The sequence below is a fragment of the Tachypleus tridentatus genome, chromosome 2 (genome assembly GCF_004210375.1).
Source record: "Tachypleus tridentatus isolate NWPU-2018 chromosome 2, ASM421037v1, whole genome shotgun sequence".
NCBI classification, from domain to species: Eukaryota; Metazoa; Arthropoda; class Merostomata; order Xiphosura; family Limulidae; genus Tachypleus; species Tachypleus tridentatus.
The window spans coordinates 152359798-152383108 of NC_134826.1; the positions used below are offsets into that span (position 1 = coordinate 152359798).

The 23311-nt window shown below is 34.9% G+C and overlaps 1 protein-coding gene across 1 annotated transcript in view; it reads left to right on the forward strand.

Moving 5' to 3' along the window:
• The first annotated feature begins 1232 nt into the window (after nucleotides 1-1232).
• Nucleotides 1233-23311, forward strand: part of LOC143245382 (ubiquitin-protein ligase E3A-like) — a 49305-nt gene continuing 27226 nt past the window's right edge. The window contains exons 1-3 of the mRNA XM_076491655.1: nucleotides 1233-1505; nucleotides 3988-4397; nucleotides 20122-21341. Of these exons, the coding sequence (XP_076347770.1) occupies nucleotides 1450-1505; nucleotides 3988-4397; nucleotides 20122-21341 (1686 nt within the window). The 5' untranslated portion in view covers nucleotides 1233-1449. The remainder of the gene's footprint in view (nucleotides 1506-3987; nucleotides 4398-20121; nucleotides 21342-23311) is intronic.

Sequence of the window (23311 nt, forward strand, 5' to 3'; positions counted from 1 at the left end):
TGGCAACAAGATTACTCTGTGACTGCATGTTTACAGCTTTCAGGTTCACGTAATCAGAGATTACCAATTTGTAAATTGAACAGTCCACATAAGTGGTTGCAAAATCATCCCCCCCCAATCGGGTGTAAAAAAATCCACGCCCCTGTTAGCATGGCTTCCTTTTTTTACCCACTTTCATACAAGGCTAATCAATGTACCACTTTGTATACAAGAACTTCAATTTATGAAATAAATCACTAAAACATAACTTAAAATAGCTTACACATAATAAGTATTTCCCATTAAAATAGTTCTGATATAGTTAATGGTATTCAATGAATAGAAAACTTAAGATGAATATAATTTAACCATAAAAAACTTGAAAAAAAGCAAATTGTACTACCACCACAAATAAATATATAAATACACGTTAATGACTCATCATAAGTCAAAATTAATTTCAATTTAATTTACCTGGTCCGTAAATTGTATTCCTTTGTGACTTCAAAAAGGTTTCCGTTTACTGCACTACAAATCCTTCCCTCAGGATCGGTACCGTAACATTTCTTAACCCCTCCGAGTGTCGTATCTTTTTTTTTTTTTTCCATCGGCGTAAATTCTTGAGGTTTTGTAGAGGGAGGAGTTCAGTTTTTAGTCCATAAAACCACAAAGTGTGAGATTGAAAGGATTTAAGAAAAACTCTGTCACGGCCAAACCAAATGCTGGCTAGAGTTTTATTTGCTTTATTACCATATTTTCGTTGGAGTATTTGAGACTCCAGTTTTCTCACAGCCACATGCTGGGCAAACGAAAAATAAATTGAATTATAATTAAAATAAGAAATTCAGATTTGCCTTGTGTATCTAAAGTGAAAATATAAAATGTTCAAGAATTTTCATCGGTTATGTAGTAGAAATATCAAAGCTTTAAATAGTTTATGTATCAACAATGTTATTTTTATTGTGTTATTTAGGTCACAAAAATATGAAATAAAATATTATTTTGTTGCAATAGTGGGAAGATGGCGATGCGAATACAAGATGATTTCATGACTTTAATTACAAATAGAGTAGGAAAATCCAATTTGTCTGATATATTTAAATTAAAAATAGAAACTTTTAAGCATTTTCATTGGTCATATAAAAATATTAAACTCTTAAATAGTTTATGTATGAACGATATTATTATAAACGCGTAATTTAGATTACAGAAAAATATAAAATCAAATATTATTTTATTTTACTTTAACAGTCGAAAGATGGCGTTGTTAAACCAGATGATTTCATGATTCGTATTAAGTACTCGCGAAAAGTGTTAGAAATCACTGCGCAGTAGGCCTAGTAGTCTAAATTTGTAATAATTGTTCAATGAAAAAAACATTTATATAATTTGAAATATTAATTTTTCTTAATTAATTAATTGCGCATTCTTTCAAACCTGCCTCACAATTTAACTGATAGATCAACATTAATGGATTCTGAAGACAGTGAAAACCCATCTTGTGCTATTGATGATACTGCAGCAAGGTAACCTGAAAATTAATGTTAAATTAAAAAATATAATTAAAAAGTTAAATAAAAATAGTAAACATTAAATTCATACGTTACTATACTTATTGAAAACTTGTGGCTGATAATTTGAAAACCAATGTGAAGGATTTATTAAAGGTTAGTAAAATTGGAATTGAATATTTGGAGAAGGTGGCCAAGAATTTCTTTGAAGACCGATTCTTTATCACACGATATCACTTTGGGTGTCTGGGGTTTTCGTTATTTTTTATTTTAAAAAAACAAAATGTTTTCACAACAGAAGATATTAGCAATGTACTTAATCCCAAACATTCTATGGAAAATAATAGAATTTATCTGAATCATTTAGATATTATTGTTAATCCCTTATTGGTAAGTAGAAAGATTTAAAAAGTGAAAAGAGATAAAGAACCAGGGTTTTAAAGGAGGCTAGATACAAGATATGTGAACCTATCTTCTAGTTTTTGTTAGGTCAGTAGGTAATTGGTGCCTGAGGATTGGATAATTACCAATGTTACTGACTTGCTCCTCTTTTGAAGGGGGTAATAAGCATTACCCCATAAATTATAAACCAAGAGCATGATTAAAGAAGTTTTTGCAAAACAATTTATTAAATCAGAAAGCCAGCATAGATTCACCAAAGAAAATAGAAATCTTGCCCTACCAATCTGTTTTTTCTTTCTCATTGTTACTTATCTGTATGATGGAAAGAGTATGCATTCATTGCACATCAGTTTTTAAAAGCTTTTGATAAGGTGCCACATGATATTTGCTAATAAATTATAACAGTATAGGTTGGGGAAGCACTACTTAATTGGCAGTCCTCTGAATTAATGATGGCTTTTGGTAAAACCATCAGGAATGTTGTGGTATTTTTAAAGAATGCTAAGTGTGTTAGCCCATTTTGTTAGAAGATAAACTTGGAATTGTTTTACTGCATTAGTTGCTCATTAGGATTGTATATAAAATAAAATATCTGGTAAATAACAAAAATATTTAAAAATTCAATGACCTTTCATTATGTAATTTGGAATTTCAGTTGTGGCTGAATTTAGTGGATTGATGAAACAGATGGCAGTGAACTTCAATTTATAAAAGTTTGTATTGTAGTTTAAAATGTTTAGGTCTGTTTTCCTGGATATATTTGAGAGATTCTGTAAAATTCTGCCATTCTTTAATGGACACACCATTTATAATTTGCTAGCTTATAGCCTTTGCCCTTTATTAGTTTAATTAATGAAACATTTATTTCAATGGCCACAATCACAAAGTCTCTTCAGTGCAGCTTCTGACCATTCATCATCTTTACCAACATCAAAGACATTCTCTACAATACTGGGGAATCTATTGTATTTCTTTCTGGTAACAACCCATCTCATTGCTTTGGTGATGTTTGTAATAGGAGTTAATCTCTTGATATCCATCAGTTCTTTGTTGTGCTACCTATTATATCTTTTCATCTGCATCATTACTTTGGCCCTAAAATTCTTTATAAAACTATTCTTAGAAACCTTGACTTAAGTGAAAGGCTGTGTTTGTTGTCTATTAAACATTCCAGTGTCATTATTAAAAGTTCCATCAGTCTGAGGCTCCACTTGAGATCTATGAACAATTAATATTTTACATAATAGAGTTATTAGTTCTATTCTGATCTTATATTTATCAAGGTTTGGGACTAGTATAGATTGCATCTGAAATAAAAGTGTGTAGCTATATTTCTAGTAAAGGCAGCTTTGTTTCTTCTAACAGGGTGATTGGCATGTGGAATGTTTTCTTATCAATTGTAATAGAGGTGAATAGGAAGTTGAAGAAGGTGGAAATCAATGATTTCATGAAAAGTTAAAATTTACACCCACCCTTTATCTCAAGGACTGGTGTGAAATGACAGTCTTAAAACACCAAACGGTTCTTTGTTGTTCTTATGTTAAATACCATTTCAGTTAACCTATTTTTAATTTAGCCAATGTAAATATTCATAATATTTGAAAATTGAAATTCTGTAAGTAAGGGAGAGCAGAATTTCACACTTTGAAGAATAATAAACACGTGTACGTGAACTGTGACCTTGGAAAGTGACATTAGGAAAAGTGGAGGTTGCCATGTCATAAATGTATACTAATCTACTTCACTGTAAATATAACCTGTTACATTCTTGTTTCTATAAATGTATTCAGTAAACTTTATCTAAGACCACATACATTTACTGTATCATCAGACAGACCATTCTTTTTGTAATTGTGTCATGAAGTGGTTTGAACATTAAAATTTGCACTTTGGTTTTCAAAGCTTAAATACACAGTGTTATAGAATAATGTTTTTCATATTGTCAATGTGAAGGATTATTTGATCCATTGTATAACTTACAAAAGCATACATGAAGTGATATTGCTTAGAATGGCAGAACCCCAAAAGATAATTAGTTAATTCTGTTTAAAAGTTTAATTGAAAGTAAAAGTTTAGAGATGTTTTACTTTACTAGGAAACGTGCTGCTGTCAAGAAACTGATTGAACAGTATTATTATCAGCTGACAAAAGGATGTAGAAATCCGAGTTGTGCAAATGAATTTTGTGCTTCAAGTGGAAAAGTAAAAGAATTTACTCCTGATGAAGCAGCAGCCCAGGCTCTACAACTGTTCATGAGAAAAGCTGACCTTTGTGGAGCTAATCCTTCAAAAATGTCCAAACTACCAAACCAGGGAATGTCTGAGTCTGTTAGTAAAAGGTTTGGTCAGTACCAAGAAGATAATAAAAATGAAAAGTCTTCAAGAACAAATAACCATATCCCTTATGATGAAGACATAAGCTGTGATAGAGTTCATTCTAGTGTTGAAGAAAGCCCAATGGAGATTGTCTCACCTACACATCCCTCTACGTCAATCACAAATCCAGGTAATGATTCAAATGTATAAAATTTGTACAGATTGTATGTACTGCTGAAATGATGCACAGTCAGTCAGATTTTAATACACGTGTACTTTTAATTTTTGTTGTGATACAAAGATTGTTAGAAAATGCATATCATTAGAACGTATTAAGTGTCAGTAGGTCTTTATTCTGTATTGTATTAATGTTTTTGCATTTTCATTTGACTAGGAAATTTTTTTATAACATGAAAGCAGGAAAGTGGAATTTGTTTACCAATCAAATATTCTTTGTCTTTCTCCAGTTTCGTTTTGAAGTATGTAAAATTTCCCATCACCTTATCTTCCAGAATAGCTTAATACTTAACACATCTGTCTATCAGACTTACATGCTTCTAGTGGTGCTAAAACCCTCATATAAAAACCACGTGTTTAATGTGACCTGTGCTAGCACTTGATGAAATTGTCATGCAATATCAACTCTCCACCAATAGGAGAGTATGACAAACTGTCTTTGTACAGTATCCTCCCCTAAATATGTGCTCAAAATGACATCATTCCTTTTCTAGTATTGTCTTAAACAGATGTTTTTTAGAATTATTGATAAATTTCATGAGATGTGTGATATTTTACAGAATTTAAAATTTGTTATGGGCTGTCTCATGCATACAGGGGCTTTTTCTCCCATTCTGATGTTCTTTTTTCCCAGTTTGAAAATGACCAGGATAACAATTATTTTGACAATCTGTTTCCAGGATTTGCTGTAGGTACTTCACCTCTGAAGGAATGTCCATACTTTTCTGCTTCTCTATTGACATGATTTTTCAGTCATCTTCTTTCCCTATGTCTTTCAATCCATACTTTTCTGCTTCTCTATTGACATGATTTTTCAGTCATCTTCTTTCCCTGTGTCTTTCAATCCATACTTTTCTGATTCTCTATTGACATGATTTTTCAGTCATCTTCTTTCCCTGTGTCTTTCAATCCATACTTTTCTGCTTCTCTATTGACATGATTTTTCAGTCATCTTCTTTCCCTATGTCTTTCAATCCATACTTTTCTGCTTCTCTATTGACATGATTTTTCAGTCATCTTCTTTCCCTGTGTCTTTCAAATCCTCATTTTTTACTCCACAACACTCAAACTCAAAATAACTTTTTGTTTCTTTTTTTTCCTGATATTAAGGTCCATACAAACTCATTTGTTGAACAACTGCACATCTATACTCGCATGTCTGCTTGACTCTTGTACTGGCATACAGCCATACCTTAATCCCATTCCTCTGGAACATACTTTTAATTGCTTGAGTGAATGGAACACTTAACCTTTGTTTTACTTTCTATTATCCAAAGTTCATGCTTTCTTCTCTTTTTTCCCCCTTGTGTGGATTCCTGTCTGTGGTGAGGGGACCTCCCAAGGAAGGTTCTGTTCTTTTAGTTGACCTCCTCTGGGATCTCACATGTTTGTGAAGTGACCTGTGAATGGGAGGAAAGTATACTGGTGGTTGAGAGGTCCAACCCTAACAAACCACTTTCTGTAGATGGGCAGCCTTGGGGTGACCCCCTTCCTAGGGTCAGTTGGCTGGTCCACTTGGGCTAGGGTCAACCAAGTACCAGTGTTGGATGTTCTCAACAGGTGTTGTGGACATTGTATCTGATGCTGGTGTTTGGGAATAGTGCTCACGAAACCCTCGCATTGCTGCAGTGTCCTTGTTTGGCATTGTAGTGCATCCCCTCATAGAACTCCATGGTGGGTGGGGTGAGTGGGCACTGAAATTTCCTTTTTTTATTATAGATCCCCCAAATAAAAACTTAAATAAAATAGTGAAGAAACGGTTCATAGGTAAAGGACCACATCTTGAAGATTCTGAAAAGCAACCTGTACCTCATTTTCTTATATTACATTCTCTTTCAGACAAACCTTTAGGACAGATGTCTTCCTTTTTCATTCAGAAGGGACTTGCTGGCTCTTTAAAGTCAGCAAAGAAGCTTTGCTCTGGTGACATATTGGTGGAAGCATCCACATCAGAACACAGTGAACTCATCTTACATTCAAAGGCAATTTGTGACATACCAATTGATGTTACACCCTATGCTACTTTGAATTCATCATGAGAAGTTATTGTTCAGAGGAATTTGAAGAACATCCCTGAGTCAGAAATTCTTGCTGATTTCTCCACCCAAGGAGTTTTTTCAGTGAGGCGTATCTCCACTCTCAAAGATGGAATTATGATGCCGACCAGTGTTCTCATTTTATCATTTACATCACTGCGTTCACCTGCCATCATCAAGGCAGGTTATCTTAATTGCAAAGTAGAGCTGTACATTCCAAATTCTCTTGGATGTTTCTAGTGTCAGCAGTTTGGTCACTCAAAGACATCATGTTGTGATTACAAGGACCATGCCTACAAGTATGAAATAGACCTTCATTATGTTAATTGTAGTAGCTCTCACCCATCCTACTTTTGTTGTTGCCCTAAATGGTTGGAAGAAAAAGAGGTGTAGTGTTTGAAGACAATTCAAAACATTACTTTCCATGAGGCTTGGAAGTTACTGTCCACCACTTCATCTCGGACGTGTGCTGCCGCACTTCGTTTCACTACTACAGTGGGAGTGCAGATGGATCTCCCTGTACCTCCAAAAGAATCATTCTCAAACCATATGAAATGTCTTTTGACCTCCATGGATAAAATAGTTGATGAATCGGTGTCAACACCCATCTGTATCCCTTACATTCATTCCAGCAAATCCCAAGATCCACTTCCTTTGATTCTGGGTAGGAGTATTTCCTCAGGTACATCTTCTTTTTCCACTTCAAGATGCAGAACAATCATTTGTTCACGTCCTCAGTCACTGGAATCCTCTTCCAATGACAGAGACCTGCTCAATCGACCCAGGACAGGATCCATGGAGGTTGACAGACCTCTCTTGAATAAAAAAAATAAAGAAAAAGGACGTTGTATACAGAAGGGCTCTTCACCCAATTTGGCTACACATAAATAAAAGTTGCCACTTTGATACAACAGAACTGTGAAGGTTTACATTCTAATCTGGATGACATCAAAGCACTTATTGTTTCCCACCATCCTGTATTTTTTTTGTTACAGGAAACATTTCTGAAAGCTGTCGATACAGTCACCTTTTGCAGTGTTCTTTGTACAGAAATGACAGGTGATGGATGAGTGCATGGAGGGGTGGCACTATTGGTTAATCAGACCTTGATGCTCTTGTTGAACAATTGCCATCTTCCTTTGTAATCCTGAAGGACTTTAATGCAGATAATCTCCTGTGTGGAGGTACTGATATTAATTAGAGGGGTAGCTCCATAGAGTATATGCTCTCAGATCGTAACCTTTCTCTTTTCATTCTGATTCTTGTTTTCATGCATCTGGTCAGTCCTTTACTGATATTGATTTTTCAATTTGCTCCCCTTCACTATTCTCCCACTTTTCATAGAGGGTTAACAATAACCAACGAGGAAGTGATAATTTTCCTATAATCTTGAGAAAGAGTGGCTGTGGTCAGTGCCAACTGACCTGAGTGCTCCAGTGGAAGCTGGATCAAGACAACTGGTCCTCTTTCACTGCTCTCACAGAACCTGATCCTGCCATTGTCTGTAAGCCATCAATAGACAACAGCATGGCAACAGTGACTGAACATATTATACAGGCAGCTGCTTAATGTATTCCTAAAACCTCGACATATTTTCCATGATATCATCATCATCCATGGTGGAATCCTGTCTGCCACATGGCACGGAAGGCTCAAATACAGGCCTGAGATACTTTCCTTAGGTATACCACGCTTGTAAATCACATCGCCTTCCAGCAGACCTGTGTACATGCACGGGCAGGTAAGACGTCAAAGCCAGAAGGAATCTTGGATTAAGTTCACAACCAGCATCTCTTTTACCACTAGTTCCAAAGTCATATGGGATAAGATTTGAAAATTCTGTGGGCAGTATAATTCTGTCCCCTTCTTGATCTTGCTTTCTGATGGCCAGGAAGATGGAATATCAATGATACTTTAGGTGAAAGCTTTCACCATTTATTTAACACTCCTGCTTCATCCTCCACCTTCTTAGCCATCAATACTATGGGAGAGTGTTCAACTTTTTCCATTGAAGCTGATTTTCTCTATGACTATAATCACCCCTTTACAATGGTGGAACTTAAACTGGCCTTTCATTGCTCTGGCAGTACATCGGTCAGACCTGATAATGTACACTACAAGATGATGCTCCATATACCTCCTGCTTCTGTTGCTATTCTTCTGATTGTTTTTAACCAGATGTGGCAGGAGAATGTTTTTCTTGATGACTGGTGCCAGGCTATTGCCCTACCTTTCTCTAAGTCTGGGAAGGATCCCAAGATTCCTTTGAACTGTTGTCCAATTGCATTGACGATCTGTCTCTGTAAGACCTTAGAGAGGATTGTTAATGCTCATTTTGTTTGGTTCCTTGAATCAAACAAACTTCTCTTGCCCAACCAGTGTGGGCTCTGACGACAGAGCTTCACCATGGACCTCCTGATTCGATTTGAAATGTCAATCAGAGAAGCCTTTCTGAAATGACAACATCTTGTATCAATATTCATTGACCTTGAGAAGGTTTATGATACTACACAGAGGTATGGCATTTTGCAAGACCTCCACTTTTACAGGTTGAGTGGTCATTTGCTCATTTTTTATTGAAAACTTTAATTGACAGGCTATTACAAGTTTATATGGGTTCAACACTTTCCTGTTCTTTTCTTCAAGAACTTGGAGTCCCTATGGGCTATGTTTTGAGTGTCACACTTTTCAGTATAAAGATTTATGCCATCACTGAACAATTCCCTCCTTCTCTTGCAAATGGGTTCTATGTCGATGACTTTCACATCTCATTTCAGTTGTCAAATATGAGGTATATTGAGCGGCAGCTACAGACTGCCCTCAGTCATTTACTGAAGTGGACCACAGTAAATAGTTTTAACTTCTCCCTCTCTAAAACCGTTTGCATGCACTTTTGTCGGCAATGAATTTTTCACCATGATCCTGAACTCTGAACTGGTGAAGTTGTGCTACTCATGGTCCCTGACACTGTAAGCTGACCTTTATACTACACTCCAAGCAGCTACAAATCAAATGTAGAAGAGCACTGAATATCCTCTGTGTCCTCTCTTCCACCACTTGGGGAGCAGATTTATGTTCTGTGCAAAAGATGTATCGTGCTCTTACTTGATCCAAACTAGACTATGAGTCTGGTTTGTGGCTCTGCCAGGATCTTGGCCTTGAATATGCTGGACCCTGTTTATCATCAGGGACTTCAGCTCTGCACTGAGGCTTTCTGCACTTCCACAGTCCAGAGCTTATACACAGAGTGTCATGAACCTCCTCTATACCTCTGCCATTTGCAAATGTCTTTACTTTATGCTTCAAAACTTCAATCCTTACTGGAGCATCCAATCTGGAATTGTGTTTTCCTTCCTCAGTGGGCTATGCTTTTTCAGAACAGATGATCTGCTATTGTTCCTTTTGGGCTTCGTATTCAGGTGCAGTTGGATGAATTGGGCCTTTCTTTTGATAAGACTGGTGTATCCACTGGTCTGCCCATCTCACCATGGCTTATTACAATTGCCAAATGTGACCTTTCTTTAATTCATCTGAGAAAAGCAGATGCTCCTGATTCAAAGTACAGTCTTTTATATAGGGAACATCTTTCAAACCATCCTTCCAATTCCCATTTATATGGGTGGTTTTAAATTAGGTGACTTTGTGGGCTCTGCCATGGTTTGTTGTGGTTCAGTGGTTGCACACAGAATCCATTCTATAGTTTCTGAGTCCACTGCTGAACTGTATGCCATTTCTCTTGCCCTGGATCACATAGAAGCTTAGCAGTATTCAGATTGCACTATCTACTCTGACTCACCTAGTTCTCTACCTTGGAATTACTTCACATTCATTCTTACCTTGTTCTCGCCTATATTCAAAAGCAACTGGTCCATTTCTCTTTAACATCTACTTCTATCCAGTTTTTTAAACACCATGCCTTGTTGGTACTCATGGGAACAAGCTTGCTGACACCTCAGCTCAGTCTGTCTGCCCTGGTGCTATCTCTGCTGTGCCTGTTCCATACATGGACAATGGACCTATATTTAAGGCTCAGCTTCATACCAGTTGGCAGTCGACCTGGAGTGAGCAACATGAAAACAAGCTTTTCCAAATAAAACCCTCTATTTGACTTTGGCCATCTTGCTTCTGTAAGGATTAGAAAGAGGAAGTTGTCCTTACTAGACTATGCATTGGTCACAGCTTTTTAACTCATCATTTTCTTTTATCTGGGACTGATGCACTAATGTGTTGTCTGTCTGATACTCAGGTCACATTAAGCCACATTTTACTGTCTTGCTGTTATTAAGACTCTCAATGATGGCACCATTGTAAACATGTTTTGTCCCACGGCTTATCTATAACATTCACGGTCACCAGTGACACTGTCCATCTTACAAATTTTTTTTAGTTTTTTAAAGGCCATTAACCTTTGTAATACTATTTAAGTTTCTCATTTATAAATTAGACCTTTTTTTAATATTATTCATTTTTAAGAATTGAAGTACAACTAGTTCAATATGAAATTAGAAAATGGCTGTAACATCAAATAACTTGAAACCAGGACTGGAAAGACAAACTTCAGGTATCTAATGCTGATATCTGAACTTACCTGTTAGTCATCCTGGCAAGTTATGATAATTACCATTATGCAAAAAAAATTCCTTTACGACATTTATAACTATAATTTCTCTCTTACTGCTGTAAACTAGATTTAAAAATTGGATTAAACACTGCTTTTATTCAAAAATTAAACTTTCTTTCTTTTCACCACATTATCCCATATTACTACAATGTTAAACTTTCTTTTCACCACATTATCCCATATTACTACAAAGTTAAACTTTCTTTTCACCACATTATCCCATATTACTACAAAGTTAAACTTTCTTTTCACCACATTATCCCATATTACTACAACGTTAAACTTTCTTTTCACCACATTATCCCATATTACTACAAATTTAAACTTTCTTTTCACCACATTATCCCATATTACTACAAATTTAAACTTTCTTTCTTTTCACCACTTTATCCCATATTACTACAAAGTTAAACTTTGTTTCTTTTCACCACTTTATCCCATATTACTACAAAGTTAAACTTTCTTTCTTTTCACCACTTTATCCCATATTACTACAAAGTTATCCCATATTACTATGTCTTTCTTTCTTTTTACCGCACCATCCTATATTACTACAAAGTTAAACTTTCTTTCTTTTCACCACTTTATCCCATATTACTACAAAGTTACTTTTTTTCTTTTTACCGCACCATCCTATATTACTACAATGTTAAACTTTCTTTTCATCACATTATCCCATATTACTACAAAGTCAAACTTTCTTTTCACCACATTATCCCATATTACTACAACGTTAATCTTTCTTTTCACCACATTATCCCATATTACTACAAAGTTAAACTTTCTTTCTTTTCACCACATTATCCCATATTACTACAACGTTAAACTTTCTTTTCACCACATTATCCCATATTACTACAAAGTTAAACTTTCTTTCTTTTCACCACATTATCCTATATTACTACAAAGTTAAACTTTCTTTCTTTTCACCACATTATCCCATATTACTACAAAGTCAAACTTTCTTTCTTTTCACCACATTATCCCATATTACTACAAAGTTAAACTTTCTTTTCATCACATTATCCTATATTACTACAAAGTTAAACTTTCTTTTCACCACATTATTCCATATTACTACCTTTAATTTATTTCTTCTTACTTGATTTCTTTGCTGTTGGGATGGTGTGCTAACTAATGTTTGTCTGTCTTAGTCTTGTATCCATAATCTTTGTTAAGCTCCTTTTCTTTGCTCAGAGGTCTCTAGGGGCAGTTCTGAACCACAAGAGACACCTGGGCTGATGCAGCTTATTATTAATCTTTGTTCTTTAATCACATCTATTCCCCCTCACCCATTTCACAGCATTAGTTGTTGGTTATCTTTTCAGTTATTATCCTGTTTGGGTCTGTATCATTTTGTCTGCCTTAGTCACCTTACAGATGGGTTCTTTAGGTTCTAACTCACAACTTATTTCTCTGCTTTTCTACTACCCCATTTCCTGTTTCCTTTACTTCTTCCAACTGTGTTTATCTTTGGTCCTCAAGATGCATTCTTGAATCTCTCTTGGCCATGAACATCATTGAGAATGTATTTACCTGTACTCCAAGATGTTAATCCTGTCTCTCGGTCATTCCAAAGAAGATCAGGGATTGACATTTGATGATTGACATGTTATCTCTAAATTAGTTTCAAATCTTCCTGTGGTTCCATATGGGGAGTTTTTTTTCCTGTGGTGTTCCTTTTCACCTGCTCTTTAAGTGATCTAGCTTGACATGTCATATGCTTTTTTTACACATTTCACTTGTCCCTTTCTCCAGAAATCAAATTTTTTGTTTTATGCCTTTCTTTTTGGCATTATGTCCACTCCTTACATCTTCAGTTGCATCTTGGAGCATTTGCCTGCCACGTTCACAGATGGGGGCTGAGGTTCCAGTATTGTATGGGTGGTTGGCTTTTCCTTACCACTTCTTAGGAGGAATCCATTTCTCACATCTGCATTCTTCTGATTGGCTTGGCTAGCTATTCAAGCTTTCCAAGTTTTTTCTTACATCAAACCAGTACTTAGGACATTTGGGCATGATCTTTAACTCTCATTTTAGCCAGACTGTCTTCACCACATTGCCTGCAAGCAATGGAATGTCTTGTCATCAAGACTTGCATTTCTTATTTGCTTTTGCTTTTAGGAACTCTGATTTCCCTAGAACCACTCATTCCTTTAGGCCATGCATTTGCATCTTCTCCCGTAGACGTTGTAGGATCACTGGAACCTTTCCTGTAATCAATTGTATTGACTACAAACCTTCTGTTTTGATGGTTCGACTGTGCCAAAACCATTACAGTGGAAATTTTCTCCACAGCTAGCTTTACCTCTTTTCACAGACCATTTTCAATTGGGCTGAGGTATATCTCTGAATGACAGCATGACTTTGAATGAGTGAGCTCAAGTTCTCCAAATTAGTGTTCTCAGACTTCTTGTTGGCTATCAGACATGCTTTCATTTTCTTTCTCTTGTAGTGAAATGGTCACAGTACACTCTAACAATTCCATTGTCATTTTATATATCACCTATAAGGGGTACCTGTTTCAGGGCCCTATGCTTCTACACATTTGACCTGTTGTTTTGGGCTCTTTTCCTCTTTGTTTTTTCACTTGTGTCCTCACTTTAATATGCAAAACTCCTTGTTAGGTACTGTTGATGTTGCTTCTTTGGACTTCACAATCCTGGTTTCCTCTGCTATGTCTACTGGCCTCCAGGCTCCTCTTTCCTGTTCCCCCTTTCTCTTGCTCCAACTTCGGACATATATCTTTCACTCAGAAGTGTTATTTCTTCATTTTCATGTGTGGGATTTGTCCTATCTGTTACTTGCAAGGCTGGATTCTCTAATCATGTAGCCTTCTTCTTATCCCATTCCTGTCATACTTTAGCTTTGTTCATCTATCAACAGAAGGGATGTGTTTTTAGCATTAATCCCTCTGTTACTTCCTTTCCACAGACCTTCTACCTTCACACACTGACTTCCTTGTCCTGATCCTATGTTTTACTGAGAGTTTGTGGTTTTACATGTTCACACGTGTGCCCTGTTTAAGCTGTTGGCTTCATGCTCTTTATGTCATCTTTCTCAGAAGACATACTTCCTCCTCCTCCTTGCCTGTTGCATTGTTTTGTAAGTCTGTGCAATTGGTGTTTCCCACATTCTTATAACATTTTTTATTTACCCTTCCATAAAGACTGTGCCTTTCATCCATAGACTTTAATGGCTTTGGAAGTTGATTATTATTTATTTCTTTTCTCTCTCCCTCTCTTTGATTTCTGACCTGTGTGCTTGTTTGGATTCAGATTTTTTTATATGTTTGGTATTACTTGGTACAGATGCCTCATTTTTGGTGTATCTGCACTGGAACTCCTCTTTGTCCAGGAATCTTTCCCCCTGTGCTGGTTGGATCCATCAGCTCCTCTGGTTGGTTTATTTTTCTCTGGAATCAATGCTTGCAGGCTTTTTCACATTTCATTGCGTTATATCCATCTCTTGCCTTGCTCACTTGTGTCTCATTTTTGCTGGCTCTTGGACAAGATTTTTCAGGCTGACGTGTGAACAAATGTTAATATCTCATTATTTTCATCATCTGGTTGTTTCTTCTCTTGCAGTATTTCATCTCCCTTGAATCACTTTTCTTCTGTCTACACACCATTTTTGAGAAGTATATTTTCTTTTTCATCACCCTCTTATAGGATTCTGCCAAGTGGCCAGTGTCGTCTCCCAGGATATGCTTATTTCTCAAAATATATGTAGACCAGGGATAATAGAAAGTGTTTAACTCATCCATCCTGGCTCTCTCAATGTCCACTGTAAATATGGGGTGTTCTGCAAGACCACTAGAAGTATCCTTGTGATATTAAAATTATTCAATCATCCAATCAAGACTGTACCTTCCATGGACAAACAGGAAAAGCTAACATCTGGGAAGTGACTGTCCACTTATTTGGCTAACACTTGCCAGCTTTTAAATACAAATTTTTATGATCACCAATTGCACTGTTTCCAGTAAAAGACCTTTCTGACAGATGTTTAATGTGAATTCTCTTCTCCAAACCCTATTCAAACAGAGCACTAGTTGAAACTTACTAGTTTCTAGCTGCTGAGGTAGTGAATCTTGGAGAATTCCTCACAATATGGTTGGAGGTATGGCATTAATGGCACTGTTTGTGTAGGTCAAGACATTCTTCAGACAGCTAGTGTGTCCTTGTCTCATCTGTCCTGCTGAGTCAAGGTCAGACACTGTATGGTTTTATCACACTCTAACAAGAATGCACTCCTTGGCTTGCTGACCACTTGTGGATAGGTATTTGATAGGTTTTGTAAAAATTCTGACCATCATTGTGCTACTTGGGTGTCAAGTTTTATGTATATATGGGTCACATTCTTTATAATAGGTGTTGTGACTTTTTAGCAGTATATTTCAACACTAAACAAACAGTAAACAGTTCACTTGTTTTAATATATTAACTTAAAACAAGTTAAAGATAGATACAAATGTTTGTTACACTGTTGGTTACCATAGATGTATCCAGACCTTTTAATAATTGTTTCTGGTTTATCAAATTCTACACAGGCTGGTTTGGAATAATACTTTAGAACACAGTGACATGACAAATTATTCTTCTCTTTTCTATTATTAAAATACAATCTGTGATAATTTCACTTTAAAATCGCCACTGTAACTGTTGGTTACCACAGCCAGATCTTTAACCATAGCTTGCTATATTTAAACCTCTTCTGTTTCTGAGTTGAATTCAAAATTTTAATAAATCACTTTAATAAAACTGTATTTTAATGAAATTATTATTATCAAGTACATTAATACATAAAGTTTTATATTATCTAACTTCTATACCTTTATTTAAAAACAGAAATATGTGAAATAGTTATGTATTATTTATGTTTTAAAATGCTCATTTGGAAGTTTTACGATTCTGCATGTACATATTCTTGACTTGTAGAAATGTCTAAACAAGATGGTGACATTCACATGCATGAGTATCACAGAAAGAATTTGTGTGAGACCTTAAATAATTGTCTTTTTTTTTGTCATGTCCAGACAAGAGGATTAAATTATTTTACAACTCAGTTGACATGTCAAATTATTATTCTGTAATCTGTTATTACAATACAATCTGATAATTTCAAGTCAAGATAAGATACAGTTTCCCACATATGTGCCTCTATGGAGCCCATGCTATTGGGTGCCACTGTCCTTGGGAGTTTTCTTTGTAAAGGCAGCTCATAAAGGTTTAATGTTTGCACTATTTCTGCCAAAATTTTAGTGTTGGGTTCTAGCTATCTTGGGTGTGGAATGTTCACTCTCATTGTTTTATATCCATGTATAGAATGACTTGTGTGCATTAATCTCAAGGGAACATACAGGTACATGCCACCAGTTGAAAAATGTTATATGTTTTTTAAAAAAATACCATAGGTATGTAATAAGTAGGGAGAATATAGAACTAGGAGATTAACTTATGATGCTTATTTTATATGAAATCAAGTGAAAAGTAAATTAGCACTGTGCAAACATTTCAGTAGCCTGTTAAGATCTATTAGTATAAAACAAAATTATCCATTAACATATGAAACAAAACTATGTTTTCTTAACATGTGTAACAGAATATTTCATCATTAGTATTGATACGTGAAATGAAAAATTATATCTTGACTTGACACATGAAAAAATATTTTATCCAGTGTCTTCATGTTTACAGAAAAATTGTTTTGACGCACACAATTATGCATGAAAAAAATCCTTATTTTCTGGATTTAGGAGACCCCACTGGTCACTGTGACAAGAATAAGAACTTCAACTTGTAGCTGACAGGCTGGATGATGGTGTACATACTTGTCCATGATCAAGAATCTCTTTACCACTCTTCCAGTGTTTATACATTGTGTCCAGTTTCACTTAGTCATCACTAGAAATGTGAAATTTGATCCTTATTAGTGTATCCAGGTGATTTCCTTTGAATCTGTTCCATGGTTTAGTTTTGATATCATTCGTAAGGTTGCACATACATTGCTGGCCAAAACCGTAAGACCAATGAACATAAAGACAAAATATGCATTTTGCATTGTTAGACTCAACCACTTATTTGAGTAGAGCTTTGAAAGATGAAAATAGGAAAAGGGAAAATAAAAATAAAAAACGTTTTTAGCATTTATTAGGGAAAATGTGAACACAATGAAATTAGGCTAAATAATAACTGGTCAAAAGTTTAAGACCATACTGAAATGAAGCGTTTATTAGTAAACACGTAACTGGGTTGCTTTCTTCTTCTATGGAACAATGGAGCTTCAGGTTATACAGGGGCATCAAACAGCAGCTGGCTACACTGACATGTTGAAGAGAGCATTCTTATTGACTGAAGGCCCTCGCTTGTGTGGAAATGACTGGATCTTTCAGCAGGACAATGCTGCAACCCACAATGCTCACAGGACAAAGGACTTTTTCATGGCGAATAATGTGATTCTTTTGGACCATCCAGCATGTTTGTCCGAACTGAACCCCCTTTGAAAATGTTTGGGGTGGATGGCAAGGGAAGTCTTTAGAAATGGACATCAATTCCAAACAATGCATGACCTTTCTGAAACCATCTTCACCACTTGGAATGACATTCCAGCCAGCCTTCTGCAAAGGCTAATATCGACCATGCCAAAGCAAATGTTTGAAGTTATTCACAATGAAGTTCGTGCAACTCATTACTGAGACTTGGGCATTTCTTACCCTGTTTAGGACTTCTTTTTGGTATGGTCTTAAACTTTTAACCAGGTAGTATTTAGACTAATTTCATAGTGTTCATATTTTCCCTTTTCTTATTTTCGTCTTTCGAAGCTCTACTCAAATAAGTGGTTGAGTCTTACAATGCAAAATGCATATTTTGTCTTTATGTTCATTGGCCTTAAGATTTTGGCCAGCAGTGTATTTCCATCAGTTGTGAAACTAAGCTGCATTGTTCTGCATGAGTGAAAGTTACTATTTCCTGCAAATTGTTCATCATCAGTGCTTGATATTTTTCTGCAGTTATATATTTGTAATCATTATATGGTTCATGGTTGACTTTTTTACTTTTCTGGAAACCTTCAGACGATCAAGTAGGGATATGAAAGTTAGAATGGGTTTACTGCTGAAATGCTCATGTCTTGTGCGATTGGCATGTAGATATCATACAAGTATTATTGTAGTTAAACATGTTCTTTGTAGACTAATGACGTGTAGATAAACAAGTACTAGTACAGTCCATGTTAAACATGCTTTGTAAGCTAAGGGATCAAGATGTTCTGTGTGAAAGTGTTAACACCTGATGAACAATTCAGTATGGAGCCAGAAACATATTTATCAAATTAACAAAGAAGCTAGTATTGAACTTTGTCCACATACTGGACACATTATCTAAATCAATTTTAAAATTTTTAATTAGATTATATTTCATAGTGTGAGTTTACAGCTTAATTTTTTATAAATCTGATTTTCATATCTATTGTTTTTTTATGTCAATAGTATTCATAAATGTTGCTTTCACATTCATGAAATTAAATACTATTTGTGAATTATATAGATGGACAGTAAGGAAAGGAATGTTTAGTCCATCATGACTGTTTTTCTACATCTCTCCCTAAAGAAAGGTTAAAAAAAACAAAAAAAAACGCATTTTTTCTTTTGACATTCAGTTTTTCTTAACCTTAGAACACTAATGTCAGGCTGTTATGATCCCATACTGAGTGAAAATGTAAAGCTGGCATTCTAATATTAAACTTATATAAGGTTCCAACATTATACTGTTGAGGACAACTCCTTTAATAAGCTAATCAACTTTTTATATAGAAAAAAATCTTTGTTTGAGCCTAACCTGTCTTTAAATTGTCTTAACATGAAAGCAGATGTCTTTATCCAGTCTGTGTCCTAGAACAAATAAAGAATTTCACTTGTGTGAGTGCAGATACTGAAGTTTATTTTGGGGATTTGTAAAAGTAATTAGAAAGTTACTTTTAACATGTCTACTCTGAACTGCCTGAATGTCATTTTAAAAGTCTTATCTTCATCCAAATTTACTTTAAACATAACCAAATTAAATCACACAGGGCTTTCTAAAATTTTGTGTCACTGACTTGTTTGATTGCTGCTTATTCCAGGAAACAGCTTGGCATTACTCTAAAGGTTGTGTATTGTTACAAACCATGTAACTTGTTATTGGCATTACCCTAAAAGTTATATGTATGTTACAAACCATGTAACTTGTTATTGGCATTACCCAAAAGTTATGTGTATGTTACAGACCATGTAATATGTTGTTTTATTTTAAATGAGAGGTTTATTAGTAAAATTTATGTTCCAGTTAAGGGGAAGGAAGAGGTTGAAGTTCTGTGGAGTTTTAGGTAATAAAAGACAGATTTGATATCTAGGTTTTCACATCGAGATTAGGTTACTAAAGATAACATATGGATTTGTTTTGAGATTTCAACAATGTAATAAATCCAGTTCAACAAGAAACTTACAAAATAAAATATAACAGAACCTAAATTGAGCATTAGGTTATAAGAACTTCAATAAACACTTTTCTCAAGATCATGAACATATGAACAAAATTAGTCGCAATTGTTCTGAACAGAAAGTCATCATACTAAAACACAAGTGTGGCCTTAACAGAAGAGAGTCTGTATTAATAAAATCAAAGAATCCCACATTTCAGGATGTGGTACCTTAAATTTTGTCTTTGGTTCTGAAAAAAAGATGTAGTTTAATTAGTTGTTATATGTAATTATTTCTAAACAAATCCTTGTATATGCAACTGGTACAGAAAAAGATTTCAGTATAATAAGTTAAAGGTCCACAACTTAGAAAACTGTTTACTGGGTACTAAACAAAGATCTATTCACATTAATAAAAAAAGAGAAGAGAGTGAGAGACCTTGACAAAAATTGAGTGCATAATTTACTGATATTATTGATTGAAAAGATGATTTATAATTTAGTGATTTTAAGTCTAAAATGAAATATTAATAGATAACTGGATTTTTTTTCTTGAATTTTAGGAACAGAAAAGCAACATTTTTTATCAGAAAAGATATTATTAGAAATAATTAGCAAGTGCCAAGAAGAAAAGTCCTATTCAGTACTGATCAGAACTTTAGGTGAGGTTTTCTCAAATAAGGAATCACTTGTAAAGAGCTTTTTAAGGGAAGAAGGAAATATTGTTGTGAGTGAAAATCTTACCAAGGAGCACATCAGAGCAATGGAGATTGACCAGGATAAAGATCAAGATACACAAGAAACTGAGGAAAATGTATGTACTACAAAAATAGGACCTCTAAAATTAGATGATGTCACACTTGACATAGAAAGTGTCAGGCGTGCATTTTTGGTATTATTTGGAATTCCTGGCCGCCCTTTTCAAGATGCTCTCATTAATGCCTTGAATACTTTGTGTATGAACTTGGAAATTGATCTGAAATACCACAATCCTTATCATAGAGACAAAAATGTAATCAACATCTTTTTAATCATAATGGAGATACCAATGTTGGAGTGTCCGGAGTACCTGGATTCTGTTCTGCCAGCATTTTGTAAAACAGTAAGTCTGCTTCCTCTTCCTGCACAAACTAAATTAGCAAGAGTATGGTCAAAGGCAAAACCTGATAAGTTAAAAACCATGGTGGACACCCTACATCAGATGATCACGTTACGTGTCATTGGAGGCCACTTCTCCCGGGATTATTATCTTAATGATGATGTAATCATAGTTGCAGCCACTAAAACCATGAAGATTTTATATTATGCAGGCTTAATGGGTGGCATCATAGAATCAGTGGATTATGCTGATGAGATTGAACAAACTGAAGAGGATGAAAGTTTTCAGGACTTGTTGCAAGGTGCCGTCAGTCGAGACTCAAAGGAACCCAAACAGACCAAAACAGATCCTTTTGTCCAAGACCTTGGCTTACGTGTTCTTGATTGTCGAAAACCTTTGATCCCATTTGAAGATTACTACAACGAGCTTCTCAGTGATAATTTGGAAATGGATCAGGACTTTACAAATTACAAATCAGGAGTTACAAAATTTTCTTTCATGAATTTCTCCTTCATTCTTACCCCAGCAGTCAAAGCCCAAGGGTTGTACTATGATAACAGAATTCGTATGTTTAACGAGAGACGGTTATCAGTAATTCAGAGCCTTCTTCATGGCTCTCCTCCTTACCCGTTTCTCCGACTTCGTGTTCGAAGAGACCACCTCGTAGATGATGCATTAGTTGGGGTAAGTACACAAACTGTATATGTTCATCATTTTTATATACATATTTGCTCTGTCAAAATGTATTTTATCTTTTTAACCAAACTCTGAGTGTTGACTTTTACCTAAAAATCCAACAAAACCATTACATGCACTGAGGGAAGTGTGATACAATGGGTGGTGACTGCTTCACGAAACAATTCCTTTATGATTTGACAGTGTTTTCAAATAAAGGAAATATGAAACATTGTCAGTCATAAAGAAGCTGCTTCCTGAGGCATTCACCATTTATTATCTTAACATTTCACACACTATAGATATAGATACACTACCCACATGACATCATAGATTATCTACAGTAGGAATTATATCCGAGTGAAAGAAAGTATTTTACTTATATTACTATAACTTCTAATTTTCAAAATTTTATTTGTGAATGTAATAAATGTATTTAGTGAGAATACCAATGAAATACATGCTGATGTATATGTATTTAAAATACCAATGAAATACATGCTGATGTATATGTATTTAAAATACCAATGAAATAGATGCTGATGTATATGTATTTAAAATACCAATGAAATATGTGCTGATGTATATGTATTTAAAATACCAATGAAATATGTGCTGATGTATATGTATTTAAAATACCAATGAAATATATGCTGATGTATATGTATTTAAAATACCAATGAAATAGATGCTGATGTATATGTATTTAAAATACCAATGAAATATGTGCTGATGTATATGTATTTAAAATACCAATGAAATACATGTTGATGTATATGTATTTAAAATACCAATGAAATATGTGCTGATGTATATGTATTTAAAATAGCAATGAAAGAAGATAAAAATTATATCATAAGGGGAATAGGATTAATCTTACCCAGTGTATTCAAACCTTATATAAAAAATAATATTACAGAGAAAAAAAAACAAACGTGTCACCAGGACACATACCATAAGATTGGTAATTATGTTTTCCATTAGGTAGTGCAAACCTTTGTTTTTACATATTCATGCTTTGGTGTTGCACTTACACATTTACATGGACAGCTGACTTTTTCTCACTTATTCCAAACAGAAGTTAACTTTTCATACTTGTGTGCTTCTTGAATCTGCTTAGGTAGGCTGGTTGATCAAATTGGAGAAGTCCTTCCTTCATCCTAAACAGTAGGACTTGTTGGAATCTTTGATTCCAGTAAGGGGTGTGTGTAAGGCTAGCAGCATGCAATGTAAAAAATGTTTGTATGTATAGGGCAGCAGAAAACAGGAAAAACTAATCTTGTGAGGGGAGGGAATTACATGTCAGAAGTACCTTTACAGTATAGGAAAGTAATGTCTTCTAGGGCTAACTGTTGTTAAGCTACATTCTTAGTCAGTTTTTCACAAGCTACCAGTACTGGTATCTACTTAATTAAAATCAGTTACAAATACTCATTCAGTTACTTACTTTGACAAAGTCTGTATTTCTTAAATGTTCATATTTTTAAACAACTGAACATTTAATCCATTCACTGTGTCAGCACAGAACTTTTAATTTTGTTATAATGTTCTGGTTTTTGGTGAATGGTTTCAAAGCCACTAAAACAATTTGATTTCATGGTAGGATGTTTTGTTTTGTAATGTTGTCTTTGCAAAATCACTTGAACAGTAGTTGGAGGCTGACTGCTCTATAACACAATTTATTCATCTTAGTACACACTTTACAAGACATCCAGTATTCAAAATGTATATGTAATAAACCTAAGGGTTTTTCCATTGTTCAGAGCTTTTATTTTCTGAGATGATAGGAAGGAAACCTTATCTGAGAGCAGCTGATATGGGTCTTAACACTTTTACTAATAAAGCAGAGAACAGCATTTTGACATTCTGAGGTCATCTTCAGGTTAAAAAAGGTTAATTTATTGAAATTTATCTTGACTAAGTAGTATTATTCAGTTGCATAAGTGAGACAGTGAATGTCGGAAAAGCTGACAGATTAG